The sequence below is a fragment of the Rhincodon typus genome, chromosome 2 (assembly GCF_021869965.1).
Source record: "Rhincodon typus isolate 14 chromosome 2, sRhiTyp1.1, whole genome shotgun sequence".
NCBI classification, from domain to species: Eukaryota; Metazoa; Chordata; class Chondrichthyes; order Orectolobiformes; family Rhincodontidae; genus Rhincodon; species Rhincodon typus.
Genome location: NC_063333.1, coordinates 6,475,769 through 6,502,782, shown reverse-complemented (window position 1 = coordinate 6,502,782; position 27,014 = coordinate 6,475,769). Strand labels below are relative to the sequence as shown.

General features: G+C 48.6%; 1 protein-coding gene across 3 annotated transcripts; it reads left to right on the top strand.

The window, feature by feature from the left end:
• The first annotated feature begins 224 nt into the window (after positions 1-224).
• LOC109921010 (ubiquitin carboxyl-terminal hydrolase CYLD-like) lies at positions 225-26,690 on the top strand. Of its 3 annotated transcripts, none has more exons than XM_048617709.1 (13): positions 225-679; positions 6,082-6,375; positions 7,138-7,225; positions 8,144-8,340; positions 10,040-10,202; positions 11,763-11,898; positions 12,782-12,892; positions 14,830-14,921; positions 15,568-15,634; positions 17,191-17,323; positions 19,867-19,975; positions 21,418-21,536; positions 26,182-26,690. In XM_048617709.1, the coding sequence occupies exons 1-13, from the start codon at positions 236-238 to the stop codon at positions 26,449-26,451; spliced, it is 2,223 nt and encodes a 740-aa protein (XP_048473666.1). In that variant the 5' UTR covers positions 225-235; the 3' UTR covers positions 26,452-26,690. The 3 variants fall into 3 exon arrangements, with proteins under 3 accessions (XP_048473666.1, XP_048473656.1, XP_048473670.1); XM_048617699.1 differs by having other exon boundaries at positions 7,138-7,243; XM_048617713.1 differs by lacking the exon at positions 21,418-21,536 and having other exon boundaries at positions 7,138-7,243; positions 26,182-26,316.
• Positions 26,691-27,014: the final 324 nt, after the last annotated feature.

The window sequence follows — 27,014 nt, the reverse complement described above, 5'->3', positions numbered from 1 at the left end:
GTGCACTGCCTGAGAATGTGGAGGAGGCAGATTCACTCGAGGTCTACTTCCCTTCGGAATACCATTATTATTTTAAAAAGCAGAATGTGCAGAGTGTTAGGGAAAAGGTAGGAGAATGACACTTGGTGAATTGCTTGTGTGGAGAGGGCAAGGCAGATGTGATGGGCAGAATGCTGTGACAGTTTTGTAATTTCTCCTCACTGTTTCCTCCTCATTCTCCAGGGAGTTGGTGGAAATGATGCCCCTGTCTAGTAAGAAAGAGACAAAATACCGCTACTTCATCTTGATGGAGGACCTGTCCTTTCAGGACCGGGTCTTTCCCGCTGGCAACATTGCCATCATTGCTGAGGCTGACTTCCTGCAGAGCGAGGCTCAGGGGCCAAACCGCAGAATGAAGTTCCACCTGGTGGAGGCGGAAGTGTACCTTGTCCTGGAGCTGGCCAGCCTGCGTGAGCTGAGTGAGCAGGAGGCAGGATTTCTGCAAGCTGTCAGTCCCTCTGCCCAGCGCTTAGACCTCTACCTGGAAGAGGCAACTCTTGCAAACGCACAGCAGCTCCAAATCTGGGATCCTGTTGTCGTTGACTACAAATCCCAGTCACTGCCTGGAGTCATCGCTTACATCGGAAGCATATGCAACAGCCCGAAGCTTTCCGGAACGTTCTTTGGAATAAAGTTGCAGGTAGGCTTCATTGAAAGTGCAACTATGTTCAGTCAATGTTGACCCCACCCCGAACGCCTTCGTTAGATTCCAGTCTGTAACTCTGTCCCGGGTATCTGTTGTTCTATATATAAACCACCCAGAACCCTCAATTAGATTGTGCGCAGTGAAGAAGGTTATCTCTGAATACAATGGAACCTGGATCAGATGGGCCGATGGGCCGAGGAGTGGCAGATGGTGTTTAATTTAGATAAATTTGAGGTGTTGCATTTCGGAAAGGCAAACCAGGGCAGGACTTATACACTTAATAGTGGGGCTGTGGAGAGTGTAGCCAAGCAAAGAGACCTTGGAGTGCAGGTTCATAGTTCCTTGAAAGTGGAATTGCAGGTTGACAGGATAGTGAACAAGGCGTTTGGTACACTTGTCTTTATTGGTCATTGCATTGAGTATAGGAGTTGGGAGGTCATATTGCGGCTGTACAGGACATTGGTTAGGCCACTATTAGAATACTGTGTTTAATACTGCTTGAGGAAAGATGTTGTTAAACTTGAGAGGGTGCAGAAAGATTTATAACTATGTTGGAGACTTTGAACTATAGGGAGAGGCTATTTTCCCAGGAGTGTTGGAGGCTGAGGGGTGACCCTGTAGAGGTTTATAAAATTGTGAGGGGCATGGATAGTGAGAATAGACAACATCTTTTTCCCAGGGTGGGGGAATCCAAAACTAGAAGGCATAAGCTTAAGGTGAGAGGAGAAAGATTTAACAGGGACCTAAGGGACAACTTTTTTTTTCACACAGAGGGTGGTGCGTGTATGGAATGAGCTACCAGAGGAAGTGGTGGAGGCTGGTACAATGACAACATTTAAAAGGTATCTGAATGGGTATATAAATAGGAAGGGTTTAGAAGGAATTGGGCCAAATACTGGTAAACAGGACTGGATTAATTTAGGATATCTGATTGGCATGGACGAGTTGGACCAAAGGGTCTGTTTCCATGCTATATAATCCTATGCCTCCTAAAAATAATAAAATGTGGTGAAGATTAGTGGAAGCCAGAGGATTGGAAAGCTTTTAAAAGCCAGCAGTGGATAATTAAAAAGTAGCAATAAGGAGAGAGAAGATGAAATATGAGAGTAAGCTAGCTAGTAATATAAAAGGAGATCGCAAGAGAGTTTTTAGATATGTAAAAGATAAGAGAGAGGCAAGAGTGGACATTGGACTATTGGAAAATGAGGCTGGGGAAAAAAGAAATAGTGGAGGAACTGAATAGGTACTTTACATCAGTCTTCATGGTAGATGACACAGGCAACCCACCAGAACTTCAAGAAAGTCAGGGCTTGGGTGAGTGTATTGTTCATCCCTAAGGAAAAGGTGCTGGGGAGGCTGAAAGGTCTGAAGGTGGATAAATCACCCGGACAGGATGGACGACACCCTAGAGTTCTGAAGGAGATAGCTAAGGAGATTGTTGAAGCAATGGTGGTGAGCTTTCAGGAATCACTGGTGTCAGGGAGGATCCCAGAGGACTGGAAAATGGCTAATGTAACAGTCCCTTTTTAAGAAGGGAGGGAAACAGAAGACAGGAAATTATAGGTTGGTTAGCCTGAGCTTGGCTGTTGGTAAGATTTTAGAATCCATTATTGAGAGTAGGGATAAGGATGTCTTTTTCGGATGGCAGCCAGTGATTAGCGGAGTTCCGCAGGGATCAGTGTTAGAACCACAACTACTCACGTTTATACATTAATGAACTGGACAAAGGAACTGAAGGCGTTGTTGCTAAGGTTGTGGATGACACAAAGATAGGTGGAGGGACAGGTAGTGTTGAGGAAGTGGGGAGGCTGCAGAAGAATTTGGATAGGAGAATGGGCAAAGAAGTAGCAGATGGAATTCAATATGGGAAATTCTGAAGTTATGCACTTTGGCAGGAAGAATAAAGGTGTAGACTGTTTTCTAAATGGGGATTATCTGAAGCTCAAAGGAACTTGGGTGTCCTAGTTCAGTATTCTCTTTAAGTTAATATGCAGATTCAGTTATAGAGTAATACAGCATAGAAACAGGCCCTTCAGCCCAAACTGGTCCAAGCTAGTATGACTTTCTTGAAGTTCTGGTGTGTTGCCCACTCAACTAGTTCCAACTGCCTGCATTTGGTCCATATCCCTATAAACCCCTCCCATCCATGTACCTATCCAAATATTTTTTTAAATGTTGCTATTGTACCTGCCTTAACCACTTTCTATGGCAGCCCATTCCATATACTCACCACTGTGTGTGAAGAAGTTGCCCCTCAGGTCCTCCTTAAATCTTTCCCCTCTCACCTTAAACCTATGCCCTCTAGTTTTCAATTCCCCATCCCTGGGAGAAAGACTATATGCATTCATCCTATCTATGTCCCTCATGATTTTATACACCTCAATAAGGTCACCCCTCATTCTCCTACGTTCCAAGGAATAAAGTCCTATCCTGGCCAACCTCTTCCTATAAACTCAGGCCTACTAGTCCTGGCAACATCCTTGTAAATCTTCTTTGCACACTTTCCAGTTTGTCTTTCCTATAACAGGGTGATCAAAACTGTACACAATACTCCAAGCGTGGCCTCACCAGCAACTTATACACGTGTATCATAACACCCCATCCCAACTCCTTTACTCAATGCCTTGACCGATGAAGGCCAGCACGCTAAATGCCGCCTTCACCACCCTGTCTATACATGACGCCACTTTCAGTGAACTATGTACTTGTACTCCTGGGTCCCTCTGTTCCACAACACTCCTCAGGACCTTACCATTTACTGTATAAGTCCTACTTTGGTTTGACTTTCCAAAGTGCAACACCTCACACTTACCTGTATTGAATTGCATTAGCCAATCCTCAGCCCACTTCCCTATCTGATCAAGATCCCTCTGTAATTTTTGATAACGTTCCTCACTATCAATGATACCTCCTAATTTTGTATCATCCGCAAACTTACTAATCATGCCTTGTACATTCAGATCCAGATCATTTATGTAAGTAACAAATAACAAAGGTCCCAGCACCAACCCCTGTGGCACACCACTCATCACAGGCGTCCAGTCCGAGAAACAACCTTCAACCCTCACCCTCTGCTTCCTGCCATCGAGCCAATTTTGAATCCAATCAGTTAACTCTCCCTGGATCCCATGCAACCTAACCTTCATGACTAGCCTGCTGTGCAGGACCTTGTCAAAGTCCACATAAACAACATCCACTGCCCTGTCCTCCTCTATCCTCTTGGTTACCTCTTCAAAAAACTCTAAAAGATTTGTCAGACGTGACTTCCTGCGCACAAATCCATGCTGACTATCCCTAATCAGACCTTGACCATCCAAAAGGTGGTTGCTGTCCCTCAGTATTCTCTCCAATAACTTGTCTACCACTGATGCCAGGCTCACTTGGCCTGTAGTTTCCCGGCTTGTCTTTGCTACCTTTCTTAAATAATGCAACAACATTAGCCACCCTCCAGTCTTCCGAACCTCTCGCCAGTGGCTAAAGAGGAAACAAAAATCTCTGCAAGGGCCTCTGCAATTCCTTCCCTTGCCTCCCACAATGTCCGATGATGTACTTGATCAGGCCCAGGGGATTTATCCACCTTAATGCGCTTTAAGATTGCAAACACCTCCTCCTCTGGTAATATGTATGTGGTCCAAAACATCCTCCCTTGTTTCCCTTATTTCCTTAGCATCCATGATTCTCTCCTTAGTCAACACTTGAGAAATATTCATTAAAAATCTCCCCCATCTCCTGTGGTTCCACACACAGATGGCCTTGCTGATCTTTAAGGGGACCTATTCTCTCCCTAGCCACCCTTTTAATATAGTTATAAAACCCCTTGGGATTATCTTTAACCTTATCTGCCAGATCCATCTCATACCTTCTTTTAACTCTTCTGATTTCCCTCTTGAGTGTGCTCCTACATTTTTTTATAGTCGTGTAGGGATTCACTTGAGCCCGATAGCTTAAACCAAAGTATGCCGCCTTCTTCTTTTTCCTGACCACAGCCTCAGTGTCTCTCATCAGCCAGGGATCCCTAAACTTGCAGCTTTTCCCTTCACCCTAACAGGGATATACTGTCCCTGGACTTTTGGTATCACACTTTTAAAACCCTCCCATTTGCCAGTCATTCCTTTTCCTTCAAACAGACTCACCCAATCGAGCTCTGCTGGATCCTGCCTAGTGGCCCCAAAATTGACCCTGCTCCAGTTTAGCACCTTAACCTTTCACCTGTCCTATCTTTTGACAGTTGACAATTGACAATTAGGAAGGCAAATGTGATGTTAGCATTCAGTTCAAGAGGGCTAGAATACAAGAGCAGGGATGTACTGCTGAGGCTATATAAGGCTCTGCTCAGACTGCATTTGGAATATTGTGAACCGTTTTGGATCCCATATCTAAGGAAGGATGTGCCAGCACTGGAGGGGGTCCAGAGGAGGTTTACAAGAAGGATCCTGGGGGTGAAGGACTTATCGCCGGATGAAGGGGGGATTTCACATTGAAACTTACAGAATACTGAGAAGCGCAGATAGACTGGATGTGGAGAAGATGTTTCCGCCAGTAGGAGAGACTATGACCCAGAGGCACAGCCTCAGAGTGAAGGAATGACCCTTTAGAACTGAGATGAGGAGGAATTTCTTCAGGCAGAGTCTGCTGAATCTGTGGACCTCCTTGCTGCAGAGGGCTGTGGAGGCCTAATCATTGAGTGTCTTTAAGGCAGAGAAAGGTCCTTTTATTAGTCAGGGGATCAAGGGTTGTGAGGACAATGGGGTTGAGAAGCATATCAGCCATGATTGAATGGCAGATCAGAGTCAATGGGTCGAATGGCCAATTCTCTTCCTATATGTTATGGTACTTATAGCAAGGTATCTGTTATTTTATATAAACCATCCCTCTCAAGTCTTTAACTCACTCCCAGTATGATAATCTAGATATAATCATACTCTGAACCCCTTGATTCGATTCTAGTCTGTAATTCTCTCTCCAGTATCAATATATAAATCACTCAAACCTCCTTGATTAGATTTCAGTTTGTAAATCACTCCTGTGTATTTGTTGTTCTATGTATACCAGCCTCCCACCTCCCTGAACCCCTCAATTAGATTCCAGAATGTATCCCATATCCAGATATCCAATATTCTCCATATAGCCCACGCTAAACCCTTCGACTGAAGGGAAGGGGAGCCAGCCTTTGACGGACTCCTGGAGTTGGCTCCACTTCCCTTACACGCCGGGTACAGAATCAAACCCGGAGTTTTAAAGATTTTAAACCTTTCATCTGTCTACTCACTATTTCCATTCCTTGCTCCTGCCCAATCCTACCCCACACGCCCAATCCCTTCCTCTCTCTTCCCGTCCCCCACTTCTCACCATTTTCACTTCCTCTCTCCTCCTGTATTTTAAACCTCCCATGGCAGGTGGAAGTGGAAGAAGATGGGAAAAATGACAGAACGTTTAACGGGAAGCAGTATTTCCAATGCGAGAGAGGTCACGGCATCTTTGTGCCGTTCCACAAGGTCAGGCGGTGCTGGAGCATCGAAGAAGCGGGGAAGTGCATCAGCGTGGGAGATGGGAAGATGGAAGATCCACTGAGGGATCACCCAGTTGGCACTGGTGACCGAGTGGCTGTCTACCTGGAGGAGGGGATGGAAAGGGGGTTGGTGATCGATGTCATCAATGAAGACTCAACTGTGATGGTCAACTTTAAGCCGGTGAGTGGGTCCTTCCCACCTTGGGAACCATGGCAACGGTCTCCCAAGAGCCCACGTTCAGGGTGTCCTGGCCTCTTGGTAGAATGAGGGTGATTGGTTCATGTGACCTCTCCACCATTAGCCAGGCTGCTGCAAGTGACTGGGAATGATTTCATAAAGACGAGGGACTATCCCGCACCGACCGGGAATAATGACTCCGGGAATTGTCCTGGAGACTCTGACGAAATAGACGGTGCTTGCCGGGACGTGTTGTGTAAATCCCAGGTCCTTCCACATTCGTTCCTTGCCCCAGTGATGTCTGACCTCCATCTGAGGGAGGGGAGGGAAGGGGATCAGCTGATCACTGACTGCCTCGTACCCTTGCCCCCTCAGTTTTGGTTAGCCCAGTTGCCGTGACTCAAAGTGGTGAGTTCAGATCCCACTGCAGGACCCCTGAAACCTAGATAACAGTCCCACAGTGCGGTATCAGAGCTGTAGGAGAAGCCATCTTTTAGCAGCGATAAACCGAGATCCCGTTTATTCCTTTCACGGAGTATGACGACTCTCCTGGTGTCTTGGCAAATATTCCTGCCACCATTGTCTGAATCTCCAGCCGCGGGAGATGGCGGTGCTGATTTTCCTCACACCTGTCCTAGGGGCTAATTGCAGGCCGTTACATTCCCCCTTTGGTTATTTTTTCCCACCATTTTGGGTTTGCTGAAGTGAGAGAGCGCTCTCTAGTGTCTGGAGGCCACATCTGAGCGTTGTCTCATTCTGTCACAGGACCAGGCGAGGGGAGAGGAACTGAAGATGTGTGTGAAGGTGCCACTGTCTTCCGTCATAAGAGAAGATTTGCTCCAACCTGCTGGCAGTATGTACCCCAGTGCCCGTGAGTCTGGATGAGTGGAGAGGGGTTGGGTCAGCTGAAGGTTTGGGGTGGGGTAGGAGAGAGTCAAAAATCTGGCACATGTAGCCCACCTCACCGCCCCACCACCCCCGGCGCCCAAAGTTGACTTGGGGAGTTGATGTCATCTATGTCCAGGACAGTGTGTGCCCGGTGTTCCGTGAATGTGGGCATCCACTGATCACTGCAGTGGTTCCTGTTAGAGGAAGCCTTCATTGAACTAGTCCACAGTTCGAAAGTATCCCTACCTAATGGCATCTTGATGAAACGTAGGGCTCAAGTAGGCCGTTCAGCCCATCAAATCTGCTCCACCATTCAATAAGATAGATCGTGGCTGACCTGATAATCCTCAATAAAAACCGAAAGAACTGCGGATGCTGTACATCAGGAACAAAAACAGAAGTTGCTGGAAAAGCTCGGCAGGTCTGGCAGCATCTGTGAAGGAAATGTCAGAGTTAACGTTTCGGGTCCAGTGACCCTTCCTTGAAAGTGGGAGGGCATCAGCAGATTTGGTGACCCTTCAAGGACCTGAAACGTTAACTCTGATTTTTTTTTCTTCACGGATGCTGCCAGACCTGCTGAGCTTTTCCAGCAACTTCTGATAAGCTTCAACTCCACTTTCCTGCCTTTTGCTTGTAACCTTTTGACTCCCCTTACTGATTAAAAATCTACCTTAGCCTTGAGTATACTCAATGACCCAGCCTCGACAGCCCTCTGCGATAAAGAATTCCACAGTTTTACTACCCTCTGCGAGAAGAAATTCTTCCTCATCGCTGTTTGAAGTGACCCCTTACTTTGAGATGATGTCCTGTGGTCCTAGACTCTACCGAAGGGAAACAGCTTGACTTGGGGAGTTGATGATTTTTCTATTTTCTTGTGGTATAGCCAGAGATGGTGAGCTCGTGGTGGATGGGGGCCTGAAACGAGATCCCCTGGAAAGCGGAGGGAGAAGGCCAGAGCACTACCTGGGAGTTAACTCTGTCGTTCAAATCAACATGGGCAAAGGGCAGCTGATTACTGGAGTGATCCAGTGGATGGGTTACCTCCCTGGGATGGCGGGTGAAATTGCTGGTGTTGAGCTGGTAAGGAGAGAGTTGGCGCTAGGCCAGTTCATGTGGAAATGAGTCACTGTCTCCAGCATGCCAGCCTTTGTCCCCCTTCTCCTGTAAACCTCCTTCACAACTCCCCTTCTGCCTAAGCTTCTCATCGTTTCCAAGTATCTCCCTGTCTTGCTTACTCCCCTCTCTCCCCACTCTCCCCGCCATGAGAAACATTGGGATATTGTCTGTGTCCATGGTCCTCATGATCATGTAGTCTTTTCTGTTCTCCCCGTGATGGTTAAGACTCTGGGCCATCGACTGGGGAGGCATCACATAACACAAAATACAGCAGCAGAAGTAGGTGATATTTTACCACCTGCTGTAATGTTTAATGCATTGTACCTTTCTTCTCCCTAAAGTTGTACAATAACTTCCTCTTTACTTCAGCCATTTCTATCACTCCTTCCTTCGTCTTTCTGTCTGTGTAGGCCTCAGGATCATCCACGTCATAGATACATTGAGCACATCAGTGGTTTCTCTGTTTGTTGTCCTGTATCTCCCAGGTGTTTAACATTGAGGACAGAATGCAGTGCCTTGGTTTATCAGGCCCTTCATTAGGAGCAGATCTGACCTCGTGGATGTACAGATTTTCGATATGGCTCAGAGTGAGCGATGTTGCTGAAGCCTTTTGTCCATCAGGATTGACTTGCCGACCAGTCAGCACCCTTTTCTCCTCCTGGTATAAATTGTTGAGATTGCTTGAAATTTGGAACTCTTGCAAATTGTCCTGATGTGAAGTTTTGACAACTCAGCTCTTTTTTTATTAGTCCTATTCTAAATCACTCTGGGATCTCACACTCCGATCGTCAGGGATAATCTGCCTAAAGTAGATGTTTCACATGTCCCAGGACTTGCCCATTTACACCCCGTCTCGAGTCAGGGCTGAGCTTAATCACGCTAGCTTATTCTTGTCCACGGTCATTCTTAATCCATGCTCCTCACTTCTTGCTTTCACTTTGCACATCCCATGGTGACTGTGTTCCTGTTCGGAATTACTTCCCATGTCTTATATTCTTTGACAACTTTATTTCACAGTTCTGCCAGGTCTTCGATTAGACATATTTCCAAAACCACGTTTATTCCTTACTGCCATCCTCCTCATGGTTTTCCATCTATTGACAAACACGTCAATCAGGAATAGGCCACTCAGCCCATCCCGGCTTTCCTGCTGGTAAATAAGATCACAGCTGATCGCAAAGATCCACATTTCTGTCAACCCATCCCCGCACCTTCTCTCGTGCGCGCTCTCTCTTGTGCGCGTGCTCTCTTGCTCCCTCCACCCCTCCTCCTCCCCGCCAACCTTCTGTCCCTTGCCTGTTCTTTCATATTCTGGCCCTAGCTGTTTGCAGTGCAGTGGGTTGGGGTTTGGGTGTGTGTTGGGGTGGAGGTTGGGTGGGAGTTAGGGGCAGGTGGTGTGTATGGGTTGGCTCTCTCTGACAGGATGAAGACCACGGGGCATCAAGTGTGGGGTGGATTGGGGATGGGGAGTGGGAGTGGGGTTTAGGTGGTGGGGAATGCATATGGAGGGGGATCAGCTGACTGGGCTCTCTCTGATAGGATGAAGACCGTGGGCTGTTAGATGGGACCTGGGTGGGAGTGGGTGAGGGATTGAGGGGGCTGAGGATGGGCATGGGGGGTTGGGTGGGGTGTGGATGTTGGTTGATTGGGCTCTCTCTGACAGGATGAAGACTATGGGCTGTCAGATGGGACCTGGCAGGGACACCAGTATTTCCATTGCGCTGCCAAAAGAGGGATCTTTGTCCGAGTGGAATCCTGCCAGCCTGACATCAGGTTCCAGTCTCTCCTCATCAACCCAGAGAACTCTCAAGACCCGCAGCGTAGCGGTAAGACACATTCCTGACTGATATCTCCCGTCACCTTCCCATTCCACTCTCCGCTAAGCAGGAGGTGACCAAGGGTGACAATCCAGGTCGCTCCGAGGTCAGAGGAGGATGGAGTATAGTCAAGGCTCATTTTTAATCTGGCGTGGAATGAAGGATTCCGGGCAAAAGGCAGGAAAGTGGAGTTGAGGGTCATCAGATTGGCCATGATTTTATTGAATGGTGGAGCAGACTCAGTGGGCTGAATGGCCTACTTCTGCTCCCACGTTCTAATGATATGGGCTTAAATGTAGGGGATATATGAGCAGGAAGGTGGTAAATAGCCAGGCAAATAGCCATAAATTGCAGAGGGGAATGGTCAGGGCGACAGAACAGCAGCAAATGGAATTCAATCTGGAAAAGTTATGAGGTTATGCAGGGGGCTAACAAGACAGGAGATCACATTATGAATAACAGGACCCTGGAACGTGCTATCAGTGCTTATCCATCAATACCTGACTGTAGCAAGGCAGGTAGATAAGGTAAAGGTAAGGGGCAAGTTTGAGAAGGTGTGATCTACATGGTGACCTCAGCCAGTGTGGGAATTGGACCCATGCTGTTGGTGTTACTCTGCGTTACAAACCAGCTGTCCAGCCAACTGAGCTAATGTACTCCTGATAGGCGTATAAAAATATGAGAGGCATAGATACAATGGATAGGAAGGCAATTTTTCCATTAGTAAAGGTGTCAATAGCTTGGAGGCTGAACTTAAGCTAAGAGGTAGAAGAGCTATGAGGAGAGTTGAGGAGAAATATTTTCACCTGGAGGATAGTGAGAATCTGGAAGTTGCTGACTGAAACGGTGGTTGAGTCGGAAACACTTCTAATGTTTAAACAGTACTTAGATATTTACTTGCGTTGCCATTGCCTTTAGGGCTATGAACCAAGAACAAGTAAATAGGATTCTAAATAGGTGGTATGATTAGTAAGTTTGTAGATGACACTAAAATTGGAGATGTAGTGGACAGTAAAGAAGGTTACCTCCGAGTACAACAGGATCAGATGGGCCAATGGGCGGAGAAGTGGCAGATGGAGTTTAATTTAGATAAATGTGAGGTGATGCATTTCGGAAAGGCAAATGAGGACAGGACTTGCACTTAATGGTAAGGTCCTGGAGAGTACTGCTGAACAAAGAGACCTTGGAGTGCAGGTTCACAGTTCCTTGAAAGTAGGATAGTGAAGGAGGAGTTTGGTATGCTTGCCTTCATTGGTCAGTGCATTGAATAAAGGCGTTGGGAGGTCATGTAGCAGCTGTACAGGACATTGGTTAGGCCACTATTGGAATACTTCTAACATTTAAAAAATATTTAGATATTTACTTGCAATGCCATAGACTTGAGGCAAGTAAATGGGATCAGTGCCTTGAGATCTGGAGGCCGAACAGGATGGGCTGAATTGCCTCCTCCTGTGCTGTAAGCCTTCAAGAACAGGCAGGCTGACTCCTGCACCCTGGTCCGGGGGGTGGGGGAGCCTGTGAGACAACAGTCTCCAAGAGTTGCACAACGGAAACTTTCCATTCCTCCAGGGAACCGGGAGAGCCACGTGGTCCCTGTCGTTATCCCTCCCCCGAGGAACGGAGAGGCAGTCCGCGTCTTGGAGGGCCGGATGCGCGGGATTCAGGGACACTGCAATTCCTGCTACATGGATACCGCCCTCTTCAGGTAGGGAGGACCCTCGCTCTGATTGTGTCACTGATTCGGAATCCGAGTGGGTGGGAGTGGGAAGGGACACGAGGTGTGGAACCTGAGACAGTGCTGGGGGTAACTGTTCCCAGTCAGGAGGGTGACCGGGGCTGGACAAGGGACACCCCGGAGTGACGGGGCAAAATGGGAGCATTGAATCTCCAACTGCTGGGGCCTAACTCACCAGAGCCTGGCCTCGGACATGATTCCTTGGAAGGTAGTGACGTATTCCCTGGAGAATGGGAAGGGTCACCTCCTCATCTATAAGACGTAGGAGCAGTATTGGTTATGCTCTGCCACCTAGCGGCCTGCTCCTGTGATCTGAATCTGGCCTCCCCAAACAGCAGGGCCGCAGTCACTGCAAATCTTTTCCTCCGCTTTAGGCTCGAGCTACTCTGTCTGAGTTTGGAGCCCCACAAAGTGTTGTTCGGTATGGTATTCCCAAGGGAAGTGGAATGGGATGGTTGGAATATCTCCACAGTGAAGTGGGGGGAGTTTCAGGGGAGCATGTGTAAACCACAGATATGCAGGGGCCAGACCCTCTGTCTGTGATATCTTCGTGCTATCTGCCCTGACTTGGGAGAATGATGCAGGATGTTGGGAGGGGGGCTAGCACGGTGGCTCAGTGGTTAGCACTGCTGCTTCACAGCTCCAGGGACCCACGTTCTCACTCGAGACTACATTCACTCTTTGGAGGGTGGGGTTAGCCTTGGGAAATGCAGGGTTACAGGGATACAGTAGGGGACAGTGGGTCTGGGTGGGACGCTGTTCGGAGGGTTGGTGTGGACGTGACGGGCCGAACAGCCTGCTCCCATACTGTGTAGGGATTCCGTGATTCTCTGGCCGTGTGTTATCCTTGCAGCCTCTTCTCCTGCACCTTGGTGCTGGATTCTATGCTTCACAAGGCCACCAACCCCCAGCGCAGACACATCCAGCGGATACTTCGCGAGGAGATCGTCAATCCACTTCGCAGGTGGGTACACGGGGAGGAAGGAGGGGAGTGCGGGACACTGTCAGAGAGCTGGAGGTGCGAGACTGTGCCGGAGGGCAGGAGCTGGGGCTAGCTGGAGACTCCGAATGTCTCTCTCCGTTCACTGAGGACTGGCGAGTAGCTAATGTTGTTCCTCTGGTCAAGAAGGAAAATAGGGATAATCCAGGAAAATCCAGACCAGTGAGTCTCATTTCGGTGTTTGGGAGCCTATTGGAGAGAATTCTTGGGGATAGGATCTATGTGCATTTGGAAAAGCATGGCCTAATTAGGGACAGTCAGCATGGCTTTGTGCGGGGCAGGTCATGTCTTATTAACTTGATTGAAATTTTCGAGGAAGTGATGAAGATGATCAGTGAGGGTAGAGCAGTGGATGTTGTCCACATGGATTTTAGTAAGGCTTTCAACAAGCTCCCTCCTGGGGGGGCTCATCCAGAAGATTAAGATGCGTGGGATCCACGGTGACTAGGCCACATGGATTCAGAATTGGCTTGACCATAGAAGACAGAGCATAGTGGTGGAAGGGTGTTTTTCAGGCTGCAGGCCTGTGACTAGTGGTGTCCCGCAGGGATCTGTACTGGGACCTTTGCTGTTTGTGGGTTAGTAAGTTTTCAGACACTACAAAGATCAGTGGAGTTGTGGATAGTGTAGAAGGTTGTCAAAGGATACAGCGATCTGTTGCAGATATGGGCATAGAAATGGCAGGTGGAGTTTAATCTGGGTAAGTGTGAGGTGCTGCACTTTGGAAGATCAAATTTTAAGGGAAAGTGTACAGTTAATGGCAGGACCCTGATGTACAGAGGGATCTTGGGGTTCAAGTCCATAGTTCCCTGAAAGTGGCCACACAAGCAGATAGGGTGGTAAAGGAGGTGTATGGCATGCTTGCCCTTATTGGTTGAGGAATTGAGTACAAGAGTCAGGATGTCATGCTGCAGCTTTACAAGCCTTTGGTTACACTGCATTCAGATTATCGCATTCAATTCTGCTCGCCACATTACAGGAGAGGGTGCAGAAGAGGTTTACCAGGATCCTGCCTGGATTAGAGGGTATGAGCTATTAAGCAGAGGCTGGACAGACTCAGGTTGTTTTCTCTTGGGGCAGAGGCTGTGGAGAGAGCTCATAGAAGTCTATAAAATTATGAGATGAGTAGATAGGGTTGATGGTCAGAATCTTTTTCCCAGACTTAATATGCCTAATACACAGGGGGCATGCATTTAAGGTGAGAGGGTGAATGTTCAAAGGAGATGTGACGGGCAGGGATAGTAGGAACTGCAGATGCTGGAAAATCTGAGATAACAAGGTGTAGAGCTGGATGAACACAGCATCAGAGGAGCAGGAGGGACAAGTGTTTTTTTTTTACACAGAGCAGTAGGTGCTTGGAACGTGCTGCCAGGGGTGGAGACAGATGCGATAGGGGCAATTAAGTGACTTTTAGATAGTACATGAATATTCACGCACTGGATGGATATGGACAAAGGGCAGGCAGAAGAGATTAATTTGGTGTCACGTTCAACACAACATCATGGGCTGAAGGGCCGGTTCCTGTGCTGTACTGTTCCACGTTCCATGTTCCCTCTCTCAGTACCATTCTCCAGCGCTGAGTCAGATTATATGTAAATCTACCCCTTTTGTTCTCTTCTTCCCCCATTAATGTGGACATTGGGGCTGGCCAGACCTTCATCTGATCTGAAATTGTGTGGGATCTGGAATGTGGTAGAGAATCCGAGGGAATCGGATTATTATTGGAAAAGGAAGGACAGGGAGAAGGTGAGGGGAGTGGGGGAGTGGTGCTGGGTGAATTGCTCCTGTGGAGGGCCAGTGCAGATGTGACAGTGGGCAGAATGGCCTTTTCAGTGCATTGATTGTTTTGTGATTGTGCAGGAAATGGTTGTTAATCCACAATCTCACTCTCTCTCTACCAGAGACGGGTTTGTCGACTGTAAAAAGGTAATGAACCTGAGGAAGGAGCTGACAGCAGGAGGTTCCTGTGCGGGATTTACCAGTGAGGAGAAAGGTCAGTAACTGGAATAAACCAGCTCCATCTGTTATACTGTGTGTGCATGTGCATGTATGTATGTGCGTGTGAGCTGCCTGTAACTGGAGGAGGGGGGTAGCAGGTGTATATTGAACCTTCCACAACCTCGAAGTTCCAACAGGTTGTACAGAAGTGGCGTACTTCTGGAATGTAGTCTCAGTTATAATTTCGGAAACACAGCAGCCAATTTGTGCACAGCAAGCTCCCACAATCAGCTGGGTATCTCATCAGAAAGGAGGTGCCTCTGACAATGCAGCACACCCTCAGCTCTGCTCTGAAGTGTCCATCTTGATTGCTGTGCTCTGGTTTCTGAAGGGCTTTTAGAGTCGGTGGCTCACAGGGGACTGGTGCTGTTTGGCCCAGCGGCTTTGCTTTGGGGAAGGTGAAATAGCTGCAACCTCCCACTGCTCCACTGTCGTCATCTTTGATTGGCAAGTACAAAACGTGATAGCCATGTGGTAGAATAGCCAGCAACCATCATGGTCTGGGCTCCAGCTCTCTCTGTCTCACTGGGTGAGACTGGATGGGGAGGGAAGACAATGTAGCAAGGAGTTAACCCCCTCAGCAGAGGGAATGAGGTGTGAGTGGCCCTTGTAATAAGTGTTTCCCCCTTTCCCTTTCCTAGACCCGGAGGAGTTCCTCAATGTGATCATGCAGCATGTTCTCGGCCTGGAGCCATTACTCAAACTCAGGTGAGTCACCTTCAGTGGAATCAAAGCCTCATCCGAGCCTGGCTCTATTACTCTCTCGCTCGCTCTCCCGCCCGCTCGCTCTCCCACGCTCTCTCACCCCTCATCAATCTCTCTTGCACATGTCCCACATCACCCTCTATCTCCATCATTCTCCCGCATTCCCCTCATCACTCTCTCACACTCTCCCACATTCTCCTCATCACCTCTCATTTCCCTCCTCACTCATTCACTCTGTCTGTCTCACCCTCTGTCTCCAACACACTCACCCATATTCCCTTCATCACCCTTTCTCCATCTCTCCCACATTATCCTATCACCCTTTCTCTCTATCACTCTCTCTCCCACATTCTCATCATCCTCTCTCTGTCTCTCTCCTTTTTTTCTTTCTATCTCTCTCTCTCTCTCTCTCTCCATCACTGTCTCTCCCACAATCTCATCTCATTTGTTTTGAGGAGGAGGGGATAAGGAACTGATACCCTGAGAGCCCAGGACATCCCCTGTATCACCATGGTTATACTGGCAAATGCAGAGGTCAACCCTGATCGCCAAGTGGCCAGGACCCGTTGGGATTGGCCATTTGTGTTCCTTGGGGTAACCCTGGCAGCACTTGGGATATACATGGGGCAGAGTTTACACCTCCCTCCCACTGTGGGAGCATCACTCTCAAATGACATTCCCTCAAAAATTCTCCTTGAAGTTAGACAATTTGTTTCAATGCTCAGCCCCTTGAATTTCTTTTCCATGTGCGTGGGGCCGAAAGTGCGGGGCCTGTCCTGCACGGCTCCTGGTTTAGTGTCAGCACTATGGGCCAGACCAGCATTTATGCCTGGCTGTTATTGCCCAGGAGAAACTGGTGCTACAGTTGATACCTGATAGAGTTAACTGTCATCTTGAGAGAGGGTCCACCCGTCAGGATGTACAGGACTAATCGTGGGAGGAGTTGCCCAGTGTTCCTGTTGCTGCTCTGAGTTTATGTAACTAACAGCAACGCTTGCCTCCTCTTAAGTTCAGACTAGGTCTTACAAAAGACTCTGATGTACCTCCAGTGTAATGTAACTAGCTGTTAAGTATGACATAATGACCCTACTCTGTTTGTCAAGGCTGAGCATCTCTTCTGCCCAAGACATTGTAACGTGGACTGACATCACTAAGCAGGATCTCAGATGGTTCTGGTGGGCACCATCACAGTATACTCCACCCTGGCAGTAATGCCATCTGAGAACGTGGTGAGCTGCCTTCCTGAACCGCTGCAGTCCACATGCTGTAGGTTGACCCACAATGCCCTTGGGGAGGGAATTCCAGGATTTTGACCCAGCAACAGTCGATGAATGGTGATATATTTCCAAATCTGGACGGTGAATGGCTTGGACAGGAACTATCAGTGGGTGGTGACCCCAGGCATTTGCTGTCCTTGTCCTTCTAGATGGAAGTGGTGGTTCGGAAGGTGCTGTCTGAGGAACCTTGGTGAGTTTGTTGATGGTGCGCGCTGAGTTGTGTTACCCCCCTGCCCATTGCTGTGCGTGTGGAGATCCGATGTGTCTGCTTACTCCCCCCAGGTCGGCAGGCCATAAGGATCAGGAGTGTTACTGCCATCAGATCTTCATTGACCAGGATGATGACCTGACTGTTCCCACAGTGCAACAACTGGTAGAACATTCCTTCCACAGTAACCAGCTCAAATTGGCTGAGGTGAGTGGTGGTGAGGCTCCTCTTCGAGGAGATCATGCCTGGCCTGAAAGGGTTAAATTACGAGACTGGATTCTGTCCACAAGACCGTAAGAAATAGGAACAGGAGCAGGCCATTCGGCCCCTCGAGTCTGTCCTACCATTTGGTAGGATCATGGCTGATCTGACATTCATCACGTTCACTTTCTGGCATTTTCCCATAACCCTTGACTCCCTAACTGATCAGGAATCTATCTATCTCGGCCTTAATTATACATAAGGTCTGCGGCAAGGAATTCCAAAGACTGTCAATCCTCTGAGAGAAGAAATTCCTCATCTCGGTCGTAAATTGGTGCCCCTTAATCCCCTTAACATGAGAGTCCTAGACTCTCCCATGAGGGGGAAACATCCTCTCAGCATTTACCCTGTGAAGCTCTTTAAGAATCTGATATGTTTCAATGAGATAACCTCTCATTCTTCAAAACTCCAGTGAGTAAAGTCCCAACCCATTTTACCTTTGCTCATAAGACAGTCCGTCCATGCCAGGGATCATCCTAGTGAACCTTCTCCGAACGGACTCCAATAAAATGAAGAATGTTGTGTTTCAGTGTGCTCTGCTGAGCGAGTCTGATTGAACTGAGGTCTAAAAGCTGCTAGAAGTATTCAATCAGGTTAGTTAGACATTCCCTCTGGTGTGTCAAGTCTAGGAAGAAGGGGACTGAGCTCCCAGTTCCAGCGTCAATGTCAGGAAGCTCCATCCGCTCTGCCGGCAGTAGAATTCCCGAAACATGCCCTGAGAAAGAGCAGTCGAGGCTGGGAGCCAATTAAAATTTTCGAACCTTAGATAACTGCTGGGCTGGTCTAGGATGTGAAGGATTGTATAAGGAGAGGCTTGTCTGAGCTCCTCGTCTTGCAGCCGTCAGGACGTTTAGCAAGAATGCCAAAGTTTAAACAATCGCAGCAATTTATCCCCCTGGAGGAAAGGAGTCCGATTGGTCGGCAAGTCGGCTCCGATTGGCAACAGCTTGCTGAACGGGGTTCTGTTTCACCACCACCATGTTTCCCCAGTGAGACAGTGTCATTGTAGGATCTCCACTAATCCTCAAATATCTTTGCTGGGTCGTGTGCGTGTGTGTGTGTGAGACGGATTGACCCCTAACTTCCTCCCTCTTGTGTATTTCCGATACGCGGACAATACATTTGCTTTCCTTGAACCCGCAGCGGCAGTAGGAATAAAGGCCTGAGATGGGGAGAGATGTCTTCACCCAGGTAGTGGGGAGCCTGTCGAATTCTCTGCCACAGAAAGCGTTTGAGCCCAGAACAGTGAAGGAGTTGAATGTAATTCTTAGAGCTAAACAATATGGGGGAGAAAGCAGGAACAGGGGACTGAGTTGGACGATCATATTGAGTGGCAGAGCAGACTCGAAGGGCTGAATGACCTACTCCTGCCCCTATTTACTGTATTTCCTTAGACATCTCAGTGGGTTCTCTCCTGCCCTCAGATTTGCCTCCTGAAGTGAGTCGATTGAGCTCCCGCCCTCAATGTCGCGAGATGAGAAATCAGCAAACAGCATTCTGCGTCTCTGAGTGAGGAATGTAGGAGATGAATTCCAGTGCTGGTGTGATGATGGGTTTGTACATCCCTAATGCTGGTGGACCGTATCAAACAAATCCTATCATCGCCTGTTTGCAATAGAGCAAGGTCCTTTACTTGCGATATTCTTAACATTCAGTGTCACTCTGCGCTTGGATAGCATTTGCTACGTAATCCTGTGCGTGTGAAGAATTTCCCTGAGAGCCAATTAGAGGTTGGTAATAACCTGACCAATCAGAGTAACCTGCCTGATTTAAAGTTTAAACAAAGGTTGGTAATTCACTACAGAAACAGAAGTTGCTGGAAAAGCTCAGCAGGTCTGGCAGCATCTGTGAAGGAAAAAATCAAAGTTAACGTTTCGGGTCCGGTGAGCTATGCTCTGAGGAAGGGTCACCGGACCCAAAACGTTCACTGATTTTTTTCCTTCACAGATGCTGCCAGACCTGCTGAGCTTTTCCAGCAACTTCTGTTTTTGTTCCTGATTTACAGCATCCGCAGTTTTTTCTGTTTTGAGTCAGTCATTATGGTTATTGATGGGTGTGCTCTCCAGGACAATGTCTCTTCCAATCTGTCAGTATACTGCTCCCATGCAGTGTCAGTGCCGTTTCCCTTTTGAATTGGTATTCTTGTGAAGTGTCCTGATGGGTCCAAGACAAACACCTCCAACAAGCCGCCTCTCAGCAAGATTCCAAACTCCTGGTTAAAGAGCCGCAGTTCAGTAGATGGAGATAAGGGACAGACTGGCCATGATCGAATTGAACAGCATAGCAGGCTGAATGGCCTCCGCTGTTCCCACATAACCAGTGGTTTCTAAAGGGTTAGCACGAATCCCATGTTTCTGTACCCTGCTCCTTTTATTAATAAAGTCCAGGATCGTGGTTTTGTTTTAATGACTGTTTGTCTGTTCGGGTTATCCCGATAACTCTGACAGTTTGTCTCTGTCACCCTCCCTGCCTTCCCCCCCCACCCTCAGGTTCCATCGTGTCTCATCGTGCAGATGCCTCGCTTTGGGAAGAATTACAAAATGTTTGAGAAAATCATCCCTTCTCTGGAGCTGGACATCACAGACCTGCTGTGGGACAGTAGGTAGAGGGGTTGGGGGGGAAGGGAGCAGTGGACAGGAGTGGCGATGGAGCAGGGAGTGGCACAGGACGGGGAGTGTTGTAGGAGGGGAGAGGGAGTAGGGGGTGGGGTCGGAGGGGAGAGAGTGGGCGCAGGATGGGGACTGTTGCAGGAGAGAGGGGTGCAGGAGGGGAGAAGGTCCAGGGGCTATGGAATGGGGGGAAGAAAGGTGGACTGTTTATGAGTAGACTAATAGGTCCCTGCCTGACATGTGGCCATTCTCTCTCTCCGTCTCTCTTCCGTCCACCCGCAGTAGTGGGAGGCTCTCTCCTCGTCAGTGAAGGTCTTTGGGGGCGGGTGTTTGATAGAAGCTGGGAACATCCAGAGGCTTGTTAGGGTATGAGAGAGAGAGAGAGAGAGAGAGAGAGAGAGAGTGCGAGAGAGAGAGCACAAGTGGGTCATAGTCCCTTACAGCATGGAAATAGACCCTTCGGTCCAACCAGTCCATGCTGATCATGTCCCTAAACTAAACTAGTCCCACCTGCCTGGCCCATGTCCCACCAAACCTTTCTGATTCATGAACTTATCCAAATATCTTTCAAATGTTATAACTGTACCTGCATCTGTCGGCTTCCCTTCCCCAGAATCAAACTCTCCAATGTGACACCTACACGAGCTGCCACTGGTTGGTAGGTCAGATCCCAGTGATTTCTGGAAGGACTCCATTCAGCCCATCAGATCTGGTGCTGCACTCCCCACCCACCCCCCCCCCCCCCCCCCCCCCCGCCACCCCCACCCTGAGCAGTCCAGTCGGTCCCACTCCCCCACTTGATTCTCACAGCCCCTGCAGGTTTAATTCCCTCTAAAATCATTATCGTAGAGATCTACCGCATCGGGAAAACAACTTTCAAACACAACCACCTCACTATTCTAATCCCATTTTCAAGCCCTTGGCTTTGTAACTGCACATCTACACACCTCTTCCACCTGTATAGGCAGTGAGTTCTCTGGCTGTAAAATAAATTCCTCCCATCTCCTCTAAACCTCCTGCGCCTTAGTTAATGCCCCCTGGTCATTGACTCGTGTACCCAGGGGAGAAATTTCTTCCGGTCTACCCTGTATATGCCCCTCCTCAATGTATACTTCGCACCCCCCTCTCAGTCTCCTCTGCTCTAGGGAAAGTGTAAGAACATAAGAACCAGGAGCAAGGGTAGGCCATTCAGCCCCTTGAGCCTGCTCCACCATTCAATATCATCGTGGCTGATCTCTTCTCGGCCTCAACTCCGCTTTCCCGTAGCCCTTCAACCCACGAAATAAAAATGGTGGCCAATGTCACACTCACGTAATACCTGTGTCTGGGCCAGCTACTTCACACTGGGGAATTCCAGGCTCTGGGAGTAGGATTCTGATCAGATATTCCTCACAGCTGGGACCTTTTCCGAATGTTTTGCCATTCCTGCAGGTCCCAGGGAATGCTGTCTGTGTGGAGAGCTGGCCACTCAGGAATGTGAGGAGTGCTTCAAAGACAAACTGTTCTCGAAAACAGGACTCAAGCAATTCTGTGACATTTGCTGGCACCAGGTACATGCTGTGGATCCATCCGACGTGCTCGGCTCAGTCTGTTTGGGATATTGTGTGTTCCTATGTTTCTGCTCTCCTTGTCCTCTGGAATTGCTATGGACTCGTTACAGCACAGTAGGAGGCCATTCAGCCCATCATACCTGCATCAGATGTGAGAGTTCAGGGGTTTGGAAGGTGCTGTCTGAGGATCTTTGATGAATTTCTGCCGTGCACCTTGTAGATAATACACACTGCTGCTACTAAGCATTGGTTTTGGAGGGAATGGATGCTTGTGGATGTAGTGCCAATCAAGCTGGCTGCTTTATCCTGGATGGTGTCCAGCTTCTTGAGTGTTGTTGGGGCTGCACTCATCCAGGCAAGTGGGGAGTATTCCATCACACTCCTGACTTGTGCCTTGTAGATGGTGGACAAGCTTTGGGGAGTCAGGAGGTGAGTTACTCGCCACAGTATTCCCAGTTTCTGGCCTGCTCTTGTAGCCACTGTGTTTATGTGGTGGGTCCAGTTGAGTTTCTGGTCAATGGTAACCCCCAGGATGTTGGTAGTGAGGGACTCGGTGATGGTAACACCATTGAACGTCAAGGGATGGTGGTCAGATTGTCTCTTATTAGTGATGGTCATAGCCTGGCATTTGTGTGGCATGAATGTCACTTGTCACTTGTCAGCCCAAGCCTGGATATTGTCTGGATCTGGTTGCATTTAGACACAGACTGCTTCAGTATCTGAGGAGTCGCGAATGGTGCTGAACATTGTGCGATCATTGGTGAACATCCCCACTTCTGACCTTATGATGGAGGGAAGGTCATTGATGAAGCAGCTGAAGATGGTTGGGCCTAGGACACTACCCTGAGGAACTCCTGCAGAGCTGAGACTCTGAGTGTCAGTCAGTGAAACTGGGGCAGGGACTGGATTAACCAGGAGATTTCTACCTTTCAGCCTGTACTCTCGGTCATCAGCCAGGAATACTTGGAGTCTGATGAAACAGAGTGACCACACTCTGCAGGCAAACATGACCAAGCTTAAAACAGAAACAATAGTCCAGTTAAAATAACATGTTCTCTCCCAATAAAAAAATACTGTGACTCTGTGGAGGATGGTTGTATCGTGCAAAACAATTTCTCCCAAAACATTCACTGTGAAGGGCGATTTAAATCATAAACATTGATGCTTCCTCCAAGTAGGACAAGGGCAGCAGATACAACACCCACTCCCTGCAAGTTCCCCTCCACACCACTCACTGTCCTGACTTGGCCGTTCCTTCACTGTCACTGGAATCCTGGAATTCTCTTCGTAAGGGCATTGTGGGTCAGCAAATGGACTGCAGCGGTTCAAGAAGGCAGCTCATCACCACCTTTTCAAGGGCAACTAGGGATGGGCAATAAATGCCCACAGGCAAATAAAAACGAAATGCAGAGGAAGATAGACAGTCGTGGAGCCTTGGAGCAACACAGTTTTGAGCTGTGCTGACATTGATGTGCATCCAGAGGAGGTTTACAAAAATGATCTCCGGGATGAAGGGTTTGTCATATGAGGCGTGGTTAAGGACTCTAGGTCTGTACTCAATGGGGGTTAGAAGGTACAGGTGGGGGTGGGAATCTGATTGAAGCTTAGACAATGCTGAGATAGAGTGGACATGGAGAAGATGTTCCCACTAGTAGTAGAGACTAGGACCTGAGGGCACAGCCTCAGAGTGAAGGGACGACCTTTTTTAAAACGGAGATGAGGAAGAATTTGTTCCGCCAGAAGGTGGTGACTATATGGAACATGTTGTTGCAGAGGATTATGGAGGCCAGGTCATTGTGTGATTCTCTCAGACTGAGCCCTAAAGTGATGTGGCAAAGCAGAATATTGATAAAAAGTTCCCTTCATTTAGTTTGGAAATGGGATCAAAGCAGGTTCGCTTGAGGCATTCAAGAGGGCACTGGATTGTCATTGGAATAGTAACAGTGTGCAGGGATATGGAGAAAAGGCAGGAGATTGGTATTCGGTGACAGAACAGGCAATATGGGCTGATCGGCCACCGTAACAGTTCTGTCATTCTGAGAGACTCTCTGGATGTTACCAAGCATTTGTCAACCACCAAAATAATTTTAAATTTTAGTTGCCTTTTTTTTGGGTAACGTCAGCAATGAGCCATTCTTGTGCATGGCAGGATCCCACAAATAGCAGTGCGATCATCGTCAGACAGTCTTCCCACCAGCCCCATCACTGCCCCTTCCATAAACAGGGCAATAATCTGCTGACGTGCTGGGGGTGGGGTGGGTGGGGGTGATTTGCGACACTCGGCAAAACGTGGCGTGGTCGGGTGAGGTAGAATTGTCCGAATTCTCGGGGGTTTCCAGTCTCTGGGCTGGCCAAGGTGAGGGGGATGGAGAATGTAATGGAGATCTGGACCGGTGGTGGTCACGGGGGGACGGGGGCATGGTCACGGGGGTGCGGGGTCACTATCTGAAGTAGCGCTGGGGGCATCGTTTACAAACAGTGGAGAGGGTGACTTGTCTGAAAGGTGGTGCCTCTGCCAGTGCAGCACTCCCTCGGTGCTGTGAAACTCGAGTCTCCGAAGTGGGACTCGAACCCACCGTGTTGACTTTGCAGTGACAGTGCTACTGACTGGGTCTCAGCTGACAAACTCTAATTGCTTCCTACTTTAGACTCAGTTTGAACACCAAAAGCTTTCCAACTGGAAGTGGCAATTCTGTCTCTCTGTCTTCACAGATACTCGCTGAGCATTTCCCCCAGTTTCTGCTTTTATTTCACATTTATTGCATTTTTTTCTTTTTGCTTCTTTCCCCCATCGTCTTAGGGCTTTGTGTTTGCAGCCTTTGTAAATCAGAGAGAGATATCACAAGCCTATACTTGTAAATCCGATGGTTTCAGTTCACCAAAAACTGTGGGAGCGCAAGAGAGTCTCGAATTAGTGCCCTCTGTGTGCACCAACAGGAACGGTCTCTTTCTGATCGTCGCTCGAGCCTACGACATAGTTCATCCTTGAAAAGCCCTGGCCTTCACACACTGGGATCTGGTCTGCGGAAGCAATATGCTCAGGCCTTGTGCATTGACTTACCTTGGAGCTTGTGGAGGCTATAATATCCCATTACTTTCTCCCTAGCAACACGTCAGCCAATCAGAGTCAGCATGGAAAGAGTCCCTTCGGCCCATCTTGTCTGTGCTAGTCATCAAGCATCCATCTATTCTAGTCCCATTTCCCGGCGCTTGGCCTTGTATGTTATGGCGTTTCAAGTGCCCGTTGAAATACCTCCGAAATGTTGAGGTTCCTACCTCAACCAGCCCTTTGGGCAGTGGGATCCAGACACCCACAATCCTGTGGGTGAAATAATTTTTAAACCATGAGAACCTAGAAATAGGAACAGGAATGGGCCATTCAGCCCGTTGAGCCTGCTCTGCCGTTCAGTAGGATCATGGCTGATTCCTCACGTCCACTTTCCTGCCTTTTCTCTGTAACCCTTGATTCCCCGACTGATTCTAAGAATCTCTCTATCTCAGCCTTAAATATACACAAGGACTCTGCCCCCACAGCTCCCTTTGGAAAGGAGTTGCAAAGACACTCAACCCTCAGAAGAAATTCCTCCTCATCTCAGTCTTAAATTGGTGCCCCGTTATTCTGAGACCTTTGCTGTCCAATCCTAGACTCTTACATGAGGGGAAACATCCTCTCAGCATTTACTCTGTCAACCCCCTTAAGAGTCTGATATGTTTTGGGCGGCACGGTGGCCCAGTGGTTAGCACTGCTGCCTCACAGCGCCAGGGACCTAGGTTCGATTCCACCCTCGGGCGACTGTCTGTGTGGAGTTTACACGCTCCCCCGTGTCAGTGTGGGTTCCCTCCAGTTTCCTCGGAAAGTCCAAAGATGTGCAGGTTGGGTGGATTGACTGTGGGAAATTGCCCATAGTGTCCAAGAATGTGTAGGCTAGGTGGATTAGCCATGGGTGACACAGGGTTGCAGAGATGGGATGGGGGATGTGGTTGGGTCTGCGTGGGATGTTCTTCAGAGGGTTGGTGTGGACTTAATGGGCTGAATGGCCTGCTTCTACACTATAGGGATTCTATGTTTCTAAGGTTTCAATGAGATCATCTGTCATTCTTCTAAACTCCAATGATTAGAATCCCAACCTGTTTAGCCTTTGCTCATAAGACTCCCTCCATACCTTCTCTGACCTCCAATGAGGGCAAATCCCCTCTAAACATCCTGCTTTTTACTTTTAAAACTGTGCCTCCTGGATTATTTACCCCTCGACTAAGAGGAAAGGTTTCTTGCTATCTACCCCGTCCGTACCTCTCTGAACTATGTGCAGCACTATCAGATTCCTCCTCCCATCAACCATCTGTGCTCTAGGGATAACAACCCTGGTCTATCAGGTCTCTCTCGTTCTCGTTCTCGCTCTCGCTCTCTCTGCTGTAACACTCCAGCCCAGGGAACGTCCCCCACAGTGAATCTCCGCTGCACCCTATAGTGTGTCACTCACAACCATTCAGTAGCCTCCTGTAGTATCAATTGTTGTGAACGTTTGAAATTTGGTATTCTTGCATGTGTCCTGACCCCCATGTGGAGGGGTAACAATATTCCCAGGTCTAATGTTCCTCCCTTCGTCTCTCCCCTCACCCCCACCCCACCCACCCATTGGACCAGGTTCACTCCCACTCCTCTAGGTGCAGCCACCGCTCCATGAAGCTCAAATGCCCCGATGAGTTTGTTCGCTTCGGGAAGAGTCAGGTCCCACGGGAGAAGATGCAGCTCTTTGCTGTGCTCTGTATCGAGACCAGCCACTACGTCTCGTTCATCAAATATGGACCGGAAGACCACCACTGGATGTTCTTTGACAGCATGTCCGACAGACACGGTGAGAGAACGGCACAAGTAGGCCATTCAGCCCATCGAGTCTGCTGCGCCATTCAATGAGATCAAGTTATACTCTTATTGAGCAAAACGATTGATCTCCGGTTTAATCTCGTTCCTTCAGCCACCAGATGGTTGGATGGCGATGGCTCCACTATCTTGACCCATCCTTTAAAGGCTGGGCCCCTCCGTTCCCTCTGGTTTAAGGTGATGAGAGATTTGGGAGAAGGTAGAGGGGGAGCCCCTGTTCCCATCGGCCAACCAGGCATCAGCAATTTAAGGTTCTGGACAGGAGCTAAGGGTAGGGTAGAGTGAAGTAGGTTTGGAAGTGGAGGGGGTGGGTTTGGACAGGGAGAGGGGTAGGGTTGGAGGGTGGAAGGTTTGGTGGGTGGAAGGGGGTGGGTTTGGAGGATAGTGGGGTTTGATAGACACGCAGCATGAGGAGATATCTGAATACACTGACCACAGGGATCTGGTAGAAATGGAGAGGATCATCTTTTCAAAACACACCAAGGTAAATAAATAAAGTCATAAAGTTATACGGCATGGAAACAGACCCGTCGTTCCACCTTGTCCTTGCTGACCAGACATCCTAATCTGATCTAGTCCCGTTTGCTGGCATTTGG